Consider the following 16,548-nt stretch of genomic DNA (forward strand, 5'->3'; position numbering starts at 1 on the left):
TTGAGACAATTTATGTATATTACCGGGTGAAATCATCGTCGAGTTGGTGGGCTGTTGAAAGTCGTGTAATTTAAGATGTGCATTGCTTATGTAATTAATGCAGTAATTTGTCCACTGATGACTTTGAGCTGAATTTATCAAGTTGGATAAAAAAGTGGAGAAACAAAATAAATCAAAATAATTCATTTCTCAAGCATTTTGTAAAAATTACTCAATGTTGGTTACAACCAGAATTTTAACAAGGCTTAATGGTTTTGATGAGAGTAGGAGCAGCTATCTCTTCTCTACTGTATATACAGTACTATGTTTGAAATTTCTTTTCTTTTCTGAGCAACTGTCTTGCAAGCAATGATGTATGTTACAGGGGCATCAACTGGCTGTAATGGCCCTCAAAGAGTGTGTGACATCATGATGGGTTTGCGTTTGTTATATCATGAGAGGTCAGCATTTTAAAATTCTTTTAACCAAAAACTGAACCCTTGATTTGGGGCCGGGGGGTGGGGATGGGAGGGGCTAAATATGGGAGAATTCAGTCATCAGGAAACTTGAATAAACCTTGTTCATAATATTGTTTAGTAAATCTGTGTGCAAGGATTTTGCTTATGAAACCACTACAGTATATTATACAAGTGCCATATCTGTGCATGTAAAATAGTTTGGCATTTTTGAAGTTTTAGAACATCATTTCAGAAGATATATTCATTAACACCTTGTGAGTGTTAAGTACACTTGCCCAAACACAATTGGTAACTTATGATTTTGACAATTATCACCTGACAAACTTGTAGACAACTCTGGCTTTTGTGTATTAATATTATCATATCAGGTAGCTGCTAATTTCAAGTTCACATTAAAGACCCAGAAATATGACTGTCAGGGTTATTTATGGGGAGTTCAGTTTTTAATTAAAAAGTTTTTCAATAGACTAAAAAGTACCTGTAAAAGCAAAAAGCAGCAGCTCTTTGATATGATTCTGAAATTCACTGAGGACTGCATTTCTCAAAAAAATTGAGAATACAATCCATTAATGTAGTGATAATAAATATTTACCAAATTTTTCAAAATTGCTTAGATACTATTTGTTTTTTTTGGGGAAAGTTTGCGTCAATGTTTAATAGCACGTACAGTACAGTATCCTGTATATTTCTGTTCTGACATACAGTTACTTTAAGGCTGGCACCAGACTGTTATTCATCACTTTATAAATATATACAGTGGGCAGGGCAGGCAATGACTCTTAAGAGAGCAGGAAGGGTGTGTTATAAATAAAAGAAGAAATTATCGTAACCAATAAACAAAAAAATAATAGGCTTCTAACAACCCCCCAAAAATTCCCAAACTTATTTTCGGCAAAGAAAAATTTTTGCACATAGAAATTAGTTACAAGGGATGTTTGTTGACATCACATGTCTCTGTTTATATACGGCTGCATGAATGGCTATATTGTGAATAACTAACCTACTGTACGGTGTTTGTCAGAGGAGGAAGTGGGCAAAGCTTTATATTTATGCTTAAAGGCCGCAGATGGTTTGTTAATTAATTTCTTTTTGTTAATACTCCTCTCCTTCCTCATCTGACTCATCAACTGTTTACAACGGCCCCCTCTCCCCCCCCCCCCCCGTTGAGCCATCTTTGAATCCCAGCCATCTTCTTCTGCTCTTCACAATCAATCTACCATTCTGAAGTCCTACAGGCGTGCGTGCGCATTCTTGCGAGATTATTCATAGATACAAGGAAGTCATCAAGGATGATGTCGTTAGATTGTCATCCTGATATATCTCCTTTGTCCAATTGTCATATTAGTGGATCAAATTTGTAAAGAGGATACTCGCTACACCTTTTTTTAAATTGTTTTGATAAATATCATCATCACCTCCAATTTTCCATCCCTCCCACCCCTTTTGTAAACATTACATGACACATTAGTTTTTACCTCTCAGACAACACATATCATTGATAATTAACAATGTTATCTTGACAAGTTTTCAGTTTTGGGGTGATTACTTTTTTATGTCACAACTAAACTTTAATTGACAGCTGGATGGGTAGTCATACTGTTGGAATGTTGATTTGACAGTACGGTAATTTCCCGATGTTAATTTCTGAATAATATTTGGTAATAATTCGGTCGCAGATTAAGACAACGGCAAACACTACAGAAGCTAATTGTTGATAGGAGTGCCCTACGGGTCCATGACGATGCTGACAATAGGATACTCGTTTTGTTTCCTTTAATCAGTGGATCAGATGGTTAAATATTAATTAACCCATTTGGTAACATAGAAAACAGATATCAAAAATGAGAGCCAAGTTAAAAGTCACCAGGAAACTGCTTTAATATCCTACTCCACACTTCAAGTCCCATCTCTGAGTTACACTTGAGTTAGAAGTGTTTATTTACATGAATATTTTAGGCTCGATGGGGACAATTTAAAAGTTTATTGTCGAAATGTTCCAAACACTGCATAAAGTTAGCATTCCTACTGCGACAGCTGTTCATGGAATAATTATGTAAACCTGAATTTGAATGCCTTCTACCCTTATAGATTAAAAAACCATTCAATAAGTAAATAAAATTAAAACAATTTAGTATTAATTCCAACACTTACTCTGGCTTCAAATTCTTGAATTCTGATTCCTTTATTTCATTTCAATGTTAAACCTAGTTTTGAGGTTCTGATATAAAAAAATCCATCACAATGAAGTAATGGAACAACATACATGTATGAAGTAACCTCTACAGTGGTGTAAATACAGATTTAATAGTATACATGCATCCATGATTAACAACGTTACACTATTCTGATCTACAATATACTACTGTACACCTCCGTCAAGCCCCCCCGCAGTATACCTGGTATACTCAAATCCATCCCAAGTGTTGCTATATTTTGATCTATTACACTAGTTTGCTATATAGCCATTTACACTCTGTGTAGATCAATACAATGCCATGATTAATTCATATCTTAAATATTGATTATATAATGCCCACACCCTGAGGCAAGATATTAGATCTCAGAGAACAAAGAAATGCAAATATCATCCGGAGAGGAAACAATTGATTAAATCGTGGAGGTATTCCCATTGGTGCTCTGTACATGAATTAAATCAGGTAGCTGGAGACTGGCACACATTTTTATTCCCTGCCCAAATAGTTTTATTGAATAAAAGAGAACGAGAAAATAAGGGGTACAGTGTGTGTCCTTATTGATACCGGCTATTAGTCCTTTTACTGCTTACTGTAACTAAAGTCCTCTGAATTGAAGCTTGATTGTTGGAAAGTTTGGTGGGATAAATGGGGATGGGGGAGGGGGGGAAGGGAAGGAGGGAGGGATGCACATCGAAGCTGAAACTTACTGTTTATACTCAAAGGGGAGGGGGAATTGGATAGCAGAGAGCATACTGTAAGTAGATGTAATACAGACGACATCACTGCTTAGCATCGTTAGTGCATTTGATTGTTTATCGGGAAGGAATTCAGGTAGTAAACTGCCATAGCCTTGGGTGATTTATACCAGATGAAACCAGTGATAAGTGCCCAGTAAAAGTGACCACAATACCTGTACTGATAAGGGCACTGATATCCTGAACAAATAGTGGTTAAGTGAGACTTCGTGAATGTACAATAATGTGTATACATGTACAATAATAGACAGCTGTATCATAGCTGTTCTATAGGTGTAGTCAACTGTAGAGAAGCTTGGATGTTTGAAATGTTGGTGAAATGAGGAACTGAGACAGGAGGGGAGGGGGGGGGGGGTGGTGGGTTGAGGAGAAGTATGGGAGATGGGGATAAAACAGCCAGATGTTACTCTGTACAAGAGTTGATGAAAGAGACACAATGTATCTGTTTTGGAAGGATCTTTGTACTGCATGATGGTGCCACTAATTTGGATAGAGACCATTGATTGATAACTGCACCTACAGTGGTACGGTTATCTATATTCTTACCATTCCTGCAAATGATGCTGGTGTCATAACTGTGCAGTAGAAGTGGAAGGTTCAATGACAACAGCTAGTAACAGCTTATATACAGTAGCACTGCAGTTGTGTGGACAGTTATGATTGAAGAACTTTGATTGTTGGATGGGTTGGTTGGCAGGAGGAAGGGAGGTGTAGGAAGGATGGGAGGGGGGTTGGGAAGGGTGGGGGGGGGTTTGTATTAGGATTACAGATATCGCTGCATTTGTGGTGGACAGTTATGATTGAAGAACCTTGATTGTTGGAAGGGTTGGTTGGCAGGAGGAAGGGAAGCATGGGAAGGAAGGATAGGAGGGAGCTTGGGAAGAATGGGGGAAGCTTGAGAAGGGTGGAGGGACTTCGGAAGCGTGGGAGATGGGAGCTTGGGAAGGGGTGAGGAGGGGAGCTTGGGAAGGATGGGGGAAGGGGTGGGGTAATAGGATTACAGACATTGCTGCTTGATGTTAACTGAACATATAAAAATATAATAGTTGATGAAATAAATATTCTGCAACAGTTTTTGTAGTGTGTTTGGTTTGGAAGGATTTTTAAAGTAGCATCCGTTTTCGTTAATTTGGATGATGACAACTTTTTATCTACAGTGGTATATTAGTTACTCTATATCATTACCAGCAGTGGCTTTATACTACTACCAGTGGTAATAGTAACTGATACTGCATTGTGAGTTTTACAGTTGCACTGGAAAGATCTTTCCCGAAATACAAATAAATCCAGAGGAAGTTATTTCCTGTGATGTGCTAAACTCAGGAAACTATCTCAATAAAGAACGGTTCACCGAAGGAAACCCCTAGTTCAACCAAGAACATCAGCATAAGTAATACAACAGGATTGTGAACCAGCACAGATTATTCAAGACCAAAACTGGTTGGTTTCTGGTTACATGCCTTACTGTAGGTAGGCAAGTAACTTACTGTATGCAGTCTTGAAAGTTGGCCAGTGTGCATGTGACGTCCTATCTTGTAAACACGATATCTCGAGATAGGTAACCTCTGCAGTTCTCATATGTAGCATGTGGCTTCCCCATAATTATTGCAAAGAACCCTATAGGTTTGGGTTGAGGTCAAAGGTCATTTGGGGGTGAACCACAGGCAAAATGTAAAAATATCAAAAGTACTTTATCTTGAGAACTTTACCTTCAAAAGAGATTATATGCGAAAATAGATAACCCAAATTAGAACTAAAAATTGCTCCACAATTTGATATAGGTGAAAGCTCATTTAAAGTTTGCAGAAGTCAAACACTACAAAATTTCTAAAGGTCAGGTCTCAATGAAGATGGGAAACTTATACTGACTTGACTTTCCCATATGTAGTAGAACTTCCTTGCTACATTAGGTGGAGGTCAAAGGTCAGCTTAGATACATGCAGTATGAACTTCAGCCAGGGTTAGCTTGCAAACTACTCTTATGCTGCATATGTACAGTAATGTAAATTTAAAGGCAAGTAACCCCTGGGAGGGGTTTCCTCTCTGGTTTACAGTTATGTAAATATCTACTTATTATACACCATTACACCAATCCCTTCAAAGTGCAGTAGCAATAAAATTAGAAAAGTTTGTCAAACTGATTCATTCACCTAAATTCAGAAAACATGAATCCCAAATTAAAGCTGTACCTCTTTTGTTGTTGTTGTAAAAGTCAACATTGAATTAAAATGTTCCTCAGGGAAGGAATTAATTAAGCACTGTTTAGAGGAGGTCTCCGTGTACCGGTAATGGAATAATTCTGTCCGCTGTGTGTTCTTGTAATTAGCAGTGACGTTAAGCTTCAATGCCTGACGGTCCTCAGTTTTCAAAAAGTCCCATTTTGTCCCATTTAATTCATCACGTTGTGTTTAAGCTTCAAATATTCCTCTCTCAAATCAAGCTGATTTTCTAGAGTGTAAATTAATCCAAGGTTTTTTTTTGTTTTTGTGTTTTGATGTCGTCCATCTTTGGGGCGTCCTATCAAAACCGACTGCAAGACGCTGAGTTTTGTCGAAGTCGAGAAGTTAAGATTTTATTCAGAGATGTTCAGATAAAGCCACAGCTTGACATCTATATCAAACATTAAAAGTCGTCGTCGTCGTCGTCGTCGTCGTCGTCGTCGTCGTCGTCGTCGTCGTCGTCGTCGTCGTCGTCGTCGTCGTCGTCGTCGTCGTCGTCGTCGTCGTCGTCGTCGTCGTCGTCGTCGTCGTCGTCGTCGTCGTCGTCGTCGTCGTCGTCGTCGTCGTCGTCGTCGTCGTCGTCGTCGTCGTCGTCGTCGTCGTCGTCGTCGTCGTCGTCGTCGTCGTCGTCGTCGTCGTCGTCGTCGTCGTCGTCGTCGTCGTCGTCGTCGTCGTCGTCGTCGTCGTCGTCGTCGTCGTCGTCGTCGTCGTCGTCGTCGTCGTCGTCGTCGTCGTCGTCGTCGTCGTCGTCGTCGTCGTCGTCGTCGTCGTCGTCGTCGTCGTCGTCGTCGTCGTCGTCGTCGTCGTCGTCGTCGTCGTCGTCGTCGTCGTCGTCGTCGTCGTCGTCGTCGTCGTCGTCGTCGTCGTCGTCGTCGTCGTCGTCGTCGTCGTCGTCGTCGTCGTCGTCGTCGTCGTCGTCAGATGAAAAATGTTGTCACAGAGGACTTTTAGAAAATGATAGGAAATATCTTATTCCATTTGAGAAATATCAGAGATTTAGTGATTCTTGACACACATCATCAAAAGTGTTTGGTGATTAGGATGTAATTTGGTTGATAATTTTCACTTTTGTTCGAGTATCATTTTACCTATCATGTACTGTAACAATGTATGTTTTATACCATGAACATTTTTGGATCCGGCCGGAACCGGATTTTGCCGGATAGTACATGAAATCCGGCCGGATAAAATCCAGCCGGAACCGGATTTTTTCATTACACGAAAGAAAATCATTAATAAGAATTATCTTTAGAAACAGTGGGTCAGACCATTGAGAAAATTAAATTAAACATGTTAAACCTAATTTTTCCTTACTTTGAATGTTTTTATTAATTTTTGGAAATAGTTTACATTGATTTAAGTTAATACCAACACCTTTTTAAGGAATAATTCAGGCCAGATATTGAAAAAGATCCGGCCAGATTTTGAAAAAGATCCGGCTGGATTTTGAAAAATATCCGGCCGGAACCGGATAATTGCTCACCATCCGGTCGGATAGTCCGGCCGGACCGGATATCCGGTGCATCCCTGCAATGTACACAAGCTTCTTTTGCCATGGCCATTTCCCCCAATCAATTTGATAAAGAAATTGCAAAAAGATGAAACAACTCCTCTCCAATTTTGTTTCATGTTTTGTCTTGTGCAGTCATCGGCGCTCATAATTTCATTCATTTGAGAATATTACAGCAGCCTCCAAGTGTCAATAATTAGCCAACTGTATAGCAGTTTAGGATTATCAAATTTGTTTTAATTTTCTACCTTTCACTGTAAGCTTCTAATCTCACTGCCAGGGGTTAGAAATTTTTGAAGCAATGTTCTTTCGTCTGTGCACGTTCAACCGCGAGTGAGTGTCTCTGGGCTTTAATCAAATATGTGGCAGACGATCGGCTCGAATCTCCCGATAGAGATGGCTGGTATTATACATGAGTCATTCTTTGTGCTGTTAGTGTCGTTGAACTATCAGAAACTTAAAAAAAACAGGTTCGGGAATAAATTAGTGATTCCACGGCGAATATGGGAGGCTGAATGCATTAAACTTCCGACGGCTTAAATCACCATCGTGCATTTAGCGATTTGGCCGACAATTTAATCGGATGTCGAATAATTACTTAAAATACGCCGAGGAGTTGACCTAATTGTCTGGGCTAGACTTGGTAGTCCAGTCACTTTGACTAATAAGCCTCTGTTGCTTATGAACCCTGTGTTATGGCCGAGTAGATAAAGGGGGGTGTTGTGAGTAGCAATATGAAACCTAGCATCTGTGGGGTCGTGGGTTACATGCATATGTGGTTGCTTAGCAACGTAAAGTAACTGCATGCCTTATTGGCTGGTTCCATGCTTTCAAGCTGATTTCCAGACCAATGTCAGGCTTAAAGGGTCATTTTTAGAAAAATAAAACTGGTACAGAAAACAAAAACAAAAATACAAACCTTGGACTGGAAAGCAGCACTGGTTTTCAAAGATTTGCAACATTCAGTATTATCATTAATTTTGTGCAGACAGCCATTCTCTTATTGGGTATTAAGTAGCTCATTTTACAGCCATTCTCTTATTGGGTATTAAGTAGCTCATTTTACAGCCATTCTCTTATTGGATATGAAGTAGCTCATTTTACAGGAAACTAATTATCATGTTTTGTTTTCCTTTTTTTACACTATTTAAAGAAATAAAAGTGGTACCGAAAATGAAAAAAAAAATGTGGGATCGGATAACAACAGTTTTCAAAGACGGTTGCGACAGATAATCATTAAGCTTAGAGCCATTCTTGTAATTGGGTTAGTGGCTCATTTGACAGGAAACTAATTTATCATGTTTATTTTCCCTTTCTGTTTTCACACCCTTTTTGTTTTTTTAGCTCAAGTTAACATTGGAGGAAGTTCGGAAGGAGGTAGCTTCATTTCTGTTTGTTTTTTTTTCTGTTGCATTTTGCAAATTTTCTAATAACTGCGGTTTTCTGATATACTTACACATTTTGTATCCTTATTGTCACTATATCTTGTAAATAACACAGTGTAGTCTTCATTAGAATATCAGTAAATTGCATGGATTTCACAGTACCTCTCACTGTGGGATCTTCCTTTCCCTTAACACAGTACTAGTCTTGTTGTCATAATTGTGTCACAATTTCACTGGAATCATCCTTCCTGCTTCTGTAGATTGCCAAAGATGAGATTCATGGAAGTATGGGAGGGGAGGGAGGGGGGGGGGAGGATAAGGAAAAATTAGACCAAAAGTTTGGGTCCACCTGAGCTCTTAAGTATGTTTCCTTAATACTAATGGATTATGTTGCTACAATTGATGTGCTCTGAAGACTGAGGGATGGTTGTGGAAGGAGGGGGGTAGGGATAGGAGGTGGGGAGGGGGTAGTAGGGAGAGGAGGGAGAATTTGGGAGGGTAATGATTTTAGATTTAATGTTGTAGTTGCACATCCACTTGGTGCATGCATGGGGTGGACTACAAACTTGTGTATTACAATATAGTGTTGGATGAATGGGTCATATTTGAAGGCCTGTGTATATGAACAGGACCTTTTTTTTGGGGGGGGGGAATGTGGGGGTGGTGTGAAGGGAGCTTATCAAAGTCTACTTTTATTATTAAGCTGCCCTGTAGACAACATTTGCAGTTTTTTGAATGTGTATAAGTTGCAAATAGGTCCCAAAAAAAATTGCTGTGTTTACTGTGAGCTGCTATTTCCTTACAATGGCTGTGTGATGGTTAATTGTGCTAAGCTTTGGATTGCAGGTGGAGGGCAGCTTACAAATCAATATTGCTGTGGAAGGCGGGGGGGGGGGGGAGGGGGTTGATGTGGTAGCTAAGTAAATCAAATTGCCAGTTGAACTTCTTGATTTTTCCTTCCTTTTTGCTTCATATTTTCCCATTCCTTCACCTTCACTCTGTAACCGTTCTCCTATCCTTACACATTTTTACCAGTTGGTGGTGCTATTAGGGGAGAAAACAGACAAAACTTGTCTTTTCCCTCCATCTCTTATCCATCCTCTGTGTCCTCCTGCTGGCAATAATTTTACCATTTAATAATAAAATTTCAAATATCTTCATAATACCAAAAAAAATTGTATTATGAAAAGTGCACCTATTGTGAACTTTTGAAAAGCATTGTAGTTACAAAATGTATGGTTTATGGTAACTCATATTTCGGCCCCTTTTATATTGTACCCTTGAGGCCACCGCCCATTTATACTACCACACATACTCACCCACCAATCAACTTCCTCACTCAACCCATCCCATCCTATCCCATTCCTGCATCTGACCCACTTTAAAATTATTATTCCTTTAATTATTCCTCCCCTCTTTACTCAATCTATTATACATCATTTTCATACTGTACCTTCCACCCTTTATAATGGTGTGTATGTGTATATTTTATATACATATATATATATATATATATATATTCTATATATTTTTCAGCAAAAATGTTGTTCTGATTTATTTAAAAACCAGGCATAATATATAGTAAGCATTCTGACAAAATTTGCATGCAGTTCCTACTGTACTTGTACTTTGCAAGAGATTGACTCTTGAATTTGCCATCTTGTTTGAAAAGGAAAGAGCAAGTCATGAAACAATGTACACATTGTTGAAAGTTGAAAGTATGAAAAGAACAAAACCCTTGCGCTTTACACAAAGGATATTTCGTTGACGGAAGAAAACGAAGAAGAACGAAAGAAAAGTTCTCTCTCTCAAAAATAAGAAAATGAAATAGCCAAACAGGTATAATCTGAAATAGGCAAAGATGTTATCATCGGAATAACTCATTTTTTGCCCCTGTTTATGTTATGTATTATGTGAATAGAAAATGCAAACCTTCTTGAACATCAATTAATATGGAAATTGCAAAGGTAATGTTTGAAAAATTGTATGCCCTACTTTAATTGTGAGATATTATATTTATTTATACAACTTGAGCATTTACTGCCTCACCAACCCCCCCCTCTCCCCCACCCCAAAATGACAAAATACAGCTTTGTCAAATCTTGCCTGATATATAGTACTAGTTGGTGGAGACGGAGATCAGAGGCCCTTCTATGAATGAACCTGCCGGTTGTTTATGTCTTTGCTATTGTTAAGGCAAGCTTCTCTCCTATTGTTCTTCCTATTGTTCTTTGCTTGGGGCAGCGGTGCAATTTGAATGGGTTATTGGGCTTTCTTGAATGGAAATTCTGTGCTGGTGAAATGGGATGCTTTATTGGTGAAATTAGAACGAATTAACTAGTTATATTCACTACAATAACATGAAAAATATGGTTCCGTGGTTAATAGTACTGCATAGTTTGTGTAATATAAGTATCATAACATGTTATGACTATCAACATTCATTTTCATGATAAAAATGATAAAATGCACAATGATATTTTATCTTTTATTCCAAAGTTAAGGGTATACTCAATAGTAACCAAATATGCTCTCATTCAGTAAATATCTTTACCACTGCCAGACTGTACCGTACTTTTCAGACTGCAATTTTGTAATTTGACCCATTTACCAGTGACTGGGAACCACATCAAAGTCTGGGAATTCTATCCATGGTGAAATGTTTTGGAAAGTCTCACAGGTATTGCTTGCTAAAATTTTGTGCAACACAGATGAGTTTTTTAATTTTTTTAAATTTGAAACAAATTTTTAATTTACTACATACTGATACAGAAATTAGGTCAACTGTGCTAACCCTTCTTCTCGATGTTAGCCTCTACTGTACCTATTTGGTAGTCTGTCCTGGTCTCACCCTTACTCAGTGGCGGAGCTAGGGGTATTGGTCAGGGGGGCAAGAATGGTCTGTAGGGGCGCTTTCGACACTATCTTAGCGGAGAGCCACCACAGGTTGGCGTGGAGCGTACAGAATTGGAGAAAAGATACTCCCTAGATCGCCGGAAATGACCCTTACCGGGCCTTGCTAATTTGCAGATAAACGAAGAATAAATACAGTAGGTGTCAGAAAATTAAACCAACAAAATGTGACAAATGTCAATAGGTAGATGAGAGCAAAAGTCAATAATTGCGAATAAGTTTAAAGTGGTAAAAAACTGAAAAGGGCGCCAGCAGTCCATTTGAGTCCGTCAGGGGGGGCATTTGCCCCCCCCCCCCTGACTGTATGGACACTCAGCCACTGCCCTTACTACCCCCTCCCTCTTTATATAATGCAAAGCTGAGCAGACAAAGTGCAGACTAGATATTAATATGCAAACAGGATGTATGGCCCATTAAGGTATGAAAAGCAGTATGAAATTCAAGATATCATGCAATCGCAGCCAGGCAGTTTCCAAATGAGGGGTTTGACCCTGAGCTGGCTGAAGCTGACTGCCATGTCCGAGATGTTTGGGGGGTTCTCTCCCAACGGGAAATAAAATTACTTTTAAATCATAAAAACAATTAGTTAGGTCCATTAGTAGGTCAAAATGCAAGCTAATAACTACCTTTCATTATTTTGTGTGAGGTTGAAGGCAGAGGGAGGAGGTGGGGGGGGGGGAAGATCTAAAAAAACTCCCTGGATTTGCTCCAAATAACTTTTTACAGTAACAGCATACTGTGAGCACTGTTGTAGAATAAAGTATATTCTGTAGATAAATGTCTCCTGTAATGTATATTATTTTGTGCTATCAGTTGTCAGTAGTTATAGTCTATCATTAGCTGGTATCATTGTTCAAAACCTGTGTCAAATGACCAGATTGTACAGATACAAACTTGTTTGTGTAGTTTAGGTAGAGCCTACTGTATGTACATGCATGTGCAGAATATTCATAATTTAAGATTTTGTATGACAAAAAAAAAATTGCAAATTCAGTTTTATGAAATAAAGTGCAATTACAGATCTATGTACTGTAGAATGGATGTACAGTAGTACATTATTCCCTACAGGTCATGAACTGTATAGCTTAAAGAGACTAGTATATAATAGAATACCCCTCTAAACAATTGTGCGTACAGTAAACTACACTATATAGGCACTCAAATTAACAGTGTAATTGTGCATTATTAATGTACAGTAGAGCCAGTTCAGCTATATCAGTCTGCAGGGCATCACTTCCACTTTCACTCAAATGATGTCATATGTAAATTCTCTCTAATGATACATTTCATACATATGTAGAGCTCTACAGCAGGGTTTTTCACTGGATTTCTTGTGTGAGAGGCAGTAACTGGTTTGTGACACTGGAGGGCTTGAGCCTACCTGTGGGGGGGGGGAAGGGGAGGTAGTCTGGGGGCATGGTCGCCTTTCACAGAAAGGATGTCATATGTAAGTTCTCTCTAAAGATACATCTAATAAACATGTAGCCCAGCAGTGTTTTCACTGGATTTCTTGTGTTAGAGAGGCAGTAACTGGTTTGTGACACTGGAGGGTGTGAGCATAGCTGGGGGAGGGGGTGAGGGGAGGTAGTGTGGGGGCATGGTCGCCTCCACTTTCACTCAAACGATGTCATATGTAAGTTCCCTCTAAAGATATATAATACACATGTGTAGCCCAGCAGGGATTTCACTGGATTTTTCGTGTTAGAGAGACAGTAACTGGTTTGTGACACTGGAGGGCATGGGCATACATGAGGGGGGGGGGTCTGGGGGAATGGTCACCTAGAAAATGTTGTTAAACATCCAAATGTCATTCATCCTAACAATAAGTTAGATAAAAGCTGCTATGTTAAATAAGGCAGAAGAACTTTTTTGTTGCTATAATTTAGTGTTTCAAAGCCAATTTTTCAATGTCAGATGATGGCATGGGTTGTTAAAAAAGTTGGATTGCATTTTTGTATTCCTTCTCTGAAACAGTGAGATGGCGATGTTGGTAACATTGTTGAGAGGCAGCCACCTCACAGAATGAATACCAGGGGAAACCTTGTACAGTAGGCATATGATATGATGCTTGCAAAGTTAGATGTAGTTACAGTAGTCGAGGAGACACATTTGTAGTTTTTGTTTATAATACTACATGTGAAGAATCTACTTGAATAAAAGTGCTCTTGTTTATTCATCAGTAGGAATGTATAAAACTCATATATCACATTTATGAAAATACTCCTTTAATTAGTACATGATCTACGTATTCGTTTCAGTGTTCTTTCTGGTCGTATATATATACTGTAAAGTGCAGTTGAACACACACACACGCACGCACATGTTTGTATTACATTCAGACCGAGGACCCCATTGTATTTCCATTGTTCAAATCCACGTACTCTAACCTTAACAATACCCTATACAATAGAATTATTCTGAGGATGTGGTGATTCTTTAGAAATCTTTTGTTCAAGTCCTCGGTCAGAATACAAACAAACACACCCACACATACACACACATCTCATTAGACAAGTTCTCCCTTAATACATCCACAATGATAAGTGCTTGTTTTAATTTCCATGAATAGATTTGGTGAAAACTTGTACAGACCTTCCCCATTTTCACAAGTTCTCCCTGATTTCACATACAGTACATGATATGGTCCTATACTAATAGAGTAGTGTTTATTCACATGTAAACTGTACATGTACATGTATAGCTGATATGAAAGCTGCAGAGAAGATGAGAGATAAATAGATTGCGAAATGTTTTAGTAATTGAGGAAAGGAATTTTGCTGACAAGGAAAGAGGAAGTCACAATGGCTCCGAATATAGTTGAACAATGCTGGGACACGGCGAGTGGATTATATACAGTGTAGCCATTAGAAAGTGTCAAAACTGCAAAACTGATGACTGTGTTGACAATTCAGTTCAAATGGGCGGAAAATTTTTATCGCTGTCATATTTTGCTGTCAAATACATAACGTGACAATGAAAGAGAAATTACTTTGTTTAACTTTCAGTCTTACACGGTCAGTACTGAGATTAATTAATTATTTAATTTAATTAATTATTTAATTAAATTAATTAATTTGATACATGTGATCTCAAATTTCTCAATGATGAAACTTGCTTGATAATGATGAGACAGAATTGACCTGGGCTTCTCCCGCCAGCATCATTTACTTTGCACCTTAAGAATGTTACATCATACATTGTACTGTAGTACTTTTACCATAAGACTAGACACTGCAGACTCAGGGTATATGTAGCGATAACCAGCATTGTTTCTGCCAAATGTTAGCGTGATATGATTACAGATTGATTAGTAAGGTTGCTAAGGCATCGGTTAAAGGCATTGAAGACTCGCCCAAAACCGAGTGCCGCGCTCGGAAAAATTTAACTTTCCGTTGCTGGCAAGTGAAGTTTTCTGCTTGTCTCTACAAAATGCAGACAGTAATGAAACGTGATACCTTGTTATCTTTTATCTAGACCTGACATATCCATCGCTGCTATGTACATTGTGTTGTGGGTACCGACCGTAGCTGTATGTACTGACTGTACACTAGTGTCTAATTACCGATGGTAGCAAGCTGTGTGTGTGTATTTTCTGGGATCGATGGTGGTGTCTAACAATTCTGTTACACCTTATTCGAAACTAGGTCAGATTACCGGCATTAGACGTTTCTTTTTGCGCGAGTCTTCACACCCATTAAAGTAGGACACTGACGGGGCTGCAGCATCCTGCAGCCAGGCTGTATAGGTAGGATGTATCTGTTGTGCAGGTGCGCAGTCTCACACAATAGGCGATTGTTTGATATTGCTTAGATCAGCTTTGCTGCAGAAGAGTTTACAGCTACTGCAGCTTTTCCTTTTGACCCAATTTTTTTGTTCATGGTTGGCTGGTTCAGTTTCTTAAATATATTTCTGAGATATTGATATTACTTTTTCTTTATGGAAAACCAGAAAAGCTTTGATGACTTGAATAACATCAAACTCACTTTTTGTTTTCTTGGTTGACATTGTTGGACTTTTCAAAATATCAAGGGATCGACGTTTGGAGGAAATGTTTTGAAAATTTTTAAAATCACATAGACTAACAAACCTAATTAAATGAACTGTTCACCAGCTCTTTGATGCATGCATTGAGACTGTTCAACCATACTTGATTTTCTCAACATACTGTAGCAACACACAGGAAGGATTCCTTGATCAATATGGTTAGAGGCAAATATGAAAGTCAAATATTGAGAGTATCAATATCTCCAAAAATGAAAGGTTAATGTGATGGGTTACAGCCTGAAAGAGAGAGGGGGAGAGGAGGATGATAAGTAGGGGGGGGGGAGGGGAGAGATGAGGTTAGATAGGTAGCTATTTAAAAGGCTTCACATACATTGGAAAGTACAATCGTGAGTGGAAGACAGGTAAATATATCACCATATTTTATAAGCAAGACTTGTTGTGTTTCATGACACCATAGAATAATGCAATTCCATTACAAGAGGCTCAATGGTTTGACATACTCTTAAGATGCGGAATATGCTCGAAGTGATTTGGTTGATGAATTTCAGCCATTGGAATATCCCTTCAAGACACTAAATGGTTCACAAGGTACCTGTAGGCTATAAAATGGAATGTTTGTTAAACGCCAGGGATTCATAAATGTGGGCTGTATGAGACGAGATGAGAGAATTTATAACCTACAGAAGCAATTATTAACATGTTTCGTAGGAGTGAACTTGAAGTTTTCAGGGTATATTCATTGGTGATTTGGTGGACTTTTGACAACAACATGTGTCTTCATGGAGTATGGATGGTTGGTACATTGGAAAATTTTTGGATGGCTAATACATAAACATTGTACTGAGAGGTGATTAAAAAAAACACTATGGTTTGTATATTTTGTGGTGGGGGATGGGGAGGGAGGATTGCATACTCTGACAATGGAAATTACTTTTTTTTATAATTGGGGGAGGGGGGGGGGAGAAATCCATTTTGGTTGTGTTGTTCTGTAGTGGAGGTAAATATACTGCAGTAAGGTGACTGTGATGTGTATAGCACACTACAATGAATTATTATCAATTCTAGGAGCAAAACTAGAAGCATTGATTAATTACTACCAGTGTAAATT

At 38.7% G+C, this 16,548-nt stretch overlaps 2 protein-coding genes across 16 annotated transcripts in view; one reads left to right on the top strand and one right to left on the bottom strand.

Moving 5' to 3' along the window:
• Window positions 1-16,548, bottom strand: part of LOC139959012 (uncharacterized) — a 46,163-nt gene that overhangs the window by 22,694 nt on the left and 6,921 nt on the right. The window lies entirely within an intron of this gene.
• The window catches only part of LOC139959008 (ras-associated and pleckstrin homology domains-containing protein 1-like), an 84,410-nt gene that overhangs the window by 20,131 nt on the left and 47,731 nt on the right, over window positions 1-16,548 (top strand). For 10 of the 12 annotated variants that reach the window (XM_071956490.1, XM_071956492.1, XM_071956501.1 and 7 more), the window contains exon 4: window positions 8,482-8,514. The exons of the other annotated variants lie outside the window; for them this stretch is intronic. In XM_071956490.1, the coding sequence (XP_071812591.1) occupies window positions 8,482-8,514 (33 nt within the window). The remainder of the gene's footprint in view (window positions 1-8,481; window positions 8,515-16,548) is intronic. 12 annotated transcript variants of the gene reach the window in all.

Source organism: Apostichopus japonicus, chromosome 18 (genome assembly GCF_037975245.1).
Source record: "Apostichopus japonicus isolate 1M-3 chromosome 18, ASM3797524v1, whole genome shotgun sequence".
Lineage (NCBI taxonomy): Eukaryota > Metazoa > Echinodermata > Holothuroidea > Aspidochirotida > Stichopodidae > Apostichopus > Apostichopus japonicus.